Source organism: Limulus polyphemus, unplaced genomic scaffold (assembly GCF_000517525.1).
Source record: "Limulus polyphemus unplaced genomic scaffold, Limulus_polyphemus-2.1.2 Scaffold12105, whole genome shotgun sequence".
In the NCBI taxonomy this organism is placed as follows: Eukaryota; Metazoa; Arthropoda; class Merostomata; order Xiphosura; family Limulidae; genus Limulus; species Limulus polyphemus.
The window spans coordinates 10,275-12,695 of NW_013677715.1; the positions used below are offsets into that span (position 1 = coordinate 10,275).

The 2,421-nt window shown below is 34.2% G+C and overlaps 1 protein-coding gene across 1 annotated transcript in view; it reads left to right on the forward strand.

Moving 5' to 3' along the window:
• Positions 1 to 723, forward strand: part of LOC106476921 (protein QNR-71-like) — a gene marked incomplete at its 3' end in the record, with an annotated part of 6,034 nt that extends 5,311 nt beyond the window's left edge. The window contains exon 2 of the mRNA XM_022380655.1: positions 338 to 723. Coding sequence (XP_022236363.1) covers positions 338 to 723 — 386 coding nt within the window. The remainder of the gene's footprint in view (positions 1 to 337) is intronic.
• Positions 724 to 2,421: the final 1,698 nt, after the last annotated feature.

The window sequence follows — 2,421 nt, forward strand, 5'->3', positions numbered from 1 at the left end:
GAAGGCAGATATTAAAAATGTTTTGCCAGTATCAACATAATACTTTTACGATCTCTTGGTTTTAGGGTTACAGAATCTCCACTGCAGGGTTAAATTCATTTAATGTATTTTGTCCTGACTTTATTATTGACTGATTTTCATAAAACTTGGAATGTGAAATTTTACCTATAGGATCTTAATAAATATATGATTCTGTGTATATTTTCACTTTCTAACTGGTTAAGTATTTTTATCTTCTTATTTTTATTTCAGCTTCACTGCTAACTGCTAGGTTTAGTAAAAAAACAAGTTTGATTTTGGGGAAAAGATTTAAAATTGGCATATTTTCACTCATTAGAGCTCCTGAATGGAAACATCTCCGTTAGTCAGGACGAAGAGAGTGAAGAGCAGTCAGACTTAACTCTCTTATCAACAAAAGAAGAAACCAATCTCACAGTTACTCTTCATGACCCTAGTGGCTTTCTAGATAATTCCACCATTACTTATTCTTGGAACATCGATAAGCTTGTCTTTATTGATGCCGGACCCAGTTTAACGTACAACTTCTCTCGTCCTGGAAAATACAACATCGGTGTAACTGTTGTGGCCTTTTTTGTACCCATTGCTTCTCAGTTTCAGAAGAACAACACTGGCACAGATATGACAAAATGGGGAAGGTTCAGTCGGCAGGTTACTGCTAAAGGTATATTGAATGTTTTAAAGGATACAAAAATTCTGCATACAGTAATAAATATATTAGGTTTAGGTACTTCATTGTAACTTCTAATGAATCACAGTACTTATTACCAAACTAGAGTAAGAAGCGTGTTTTAACTAAAACAAAATATTGATAATGTTTATATAAATTAGGTTACTAGAGCTCTAGAATATCTATCACGAGAGCTTACATCGTAACATGCTGTATGCACAGTACTGTCATGTAAATGTTAGTACTTCTACATTCAAGTCTATGATTCCATGAATCCTTGAGTAAAGGATCTTAATGATGTGTTGGGTCTAACACCAAGTCTGCGAGTCAAGGAGATGTTTCTGGTGGTTGGATTCCCAAGCAAGGGTTTCCAGTAATCTTTTACTTTTTATTTTGAATAGAGATCTGAATTCATCTAGATATGTAGAATCAAAATTTCCAAACCACCTTCCCACCCAGTTGAAAATGCAACACAAAACTTGGCTGCATATGTTGCACAATACAAGATCTGGTTCTTCAGCTCTATAAAACTGTTTTGTCCATGACTGTCATGAATTCTGTCAATATGTAAAATTATTTGATGAATAATTGTTAGTGATATACAAAATGTATATCACTGAGTATCATAGTGCTCTTTTACGACGATGCTACACCACAATGTGCAAATGCAGTACTGTGGCATGTCCAGTCATCATTGTCTCTGTTGTGATGGTTTCTGCTCAGAATTGCAGACAAATGTTTGCTTAGTTAGTTACATGAGCTAGTCTGATGTATGAAGGATAAGAAAGTGGTAGTAGTAGCAACAGTAGTTGTAGCAGAGCAGCAAGCGACAGCAGTATCACCAGGGCAACATTACCAACATGGCTTTTCAGGTAATATAGAACAGTCAATAGCAAGCGACAGCAGTAGCACCAGGGCAACATTACCAACATGGCATATCAGGTAATATAGAACATTCAATGGTTTTATCTCTGTTTCAGATGAAATAAGACCTAATATTCGTAAGCACTTTTTTGACTGATCATGATACACCAGAATGAAAACTTCTATTTTTTGAAAGAGGAATGTTGATCATGAAAGACATGTATTGTACGAACTTGGATATTGAGTTTTTATTTACTAATACACCATTAGATAAAACCATGGATAATTTACTGTGAGTTGATATTTAAAAATCTAGATGACGTAAATGGACTAATTAACTTAAAAAACCTTACTGGTATTTGTAATAAAGGAATCCTGTTTTCTGTTTAATGAGCATATTTATCAACAAATGGCTGGTGTAGCCATCGAGTTAAGTTTAGCTCCTACGATGGAAAATATATTTCGTTGTTATCATGAAAAACAATGGTTACAGAAGTGTCGAGATCATACAAAATCTACATAATATAAGAAATACATAGATGACACCTTTTCTGAACAGTTTTCTTGAAGTATATTTAGATAGTGAACACACTGATATGGTTTTTAGATCAGATTAACAACAGGTTATCATTTTTTGATGCTTGGATTTTAAACCATAATTTAATACAACAGTGTTTCTTAAGCTGTCTTTTAAAGAACTATATTCACATTCTAAAATAAACTTACCTCCTGTCACACTACAGCTAGTACTCCACTGCTAGGGTTTCCCATCTAAACATTGGTTTGATATACTTACCTTGTGTCACACTACAGCTAGTACTCCACTGCTAGGGTTTCCCATCTAAACATTGGTTTGATATACTTACCTC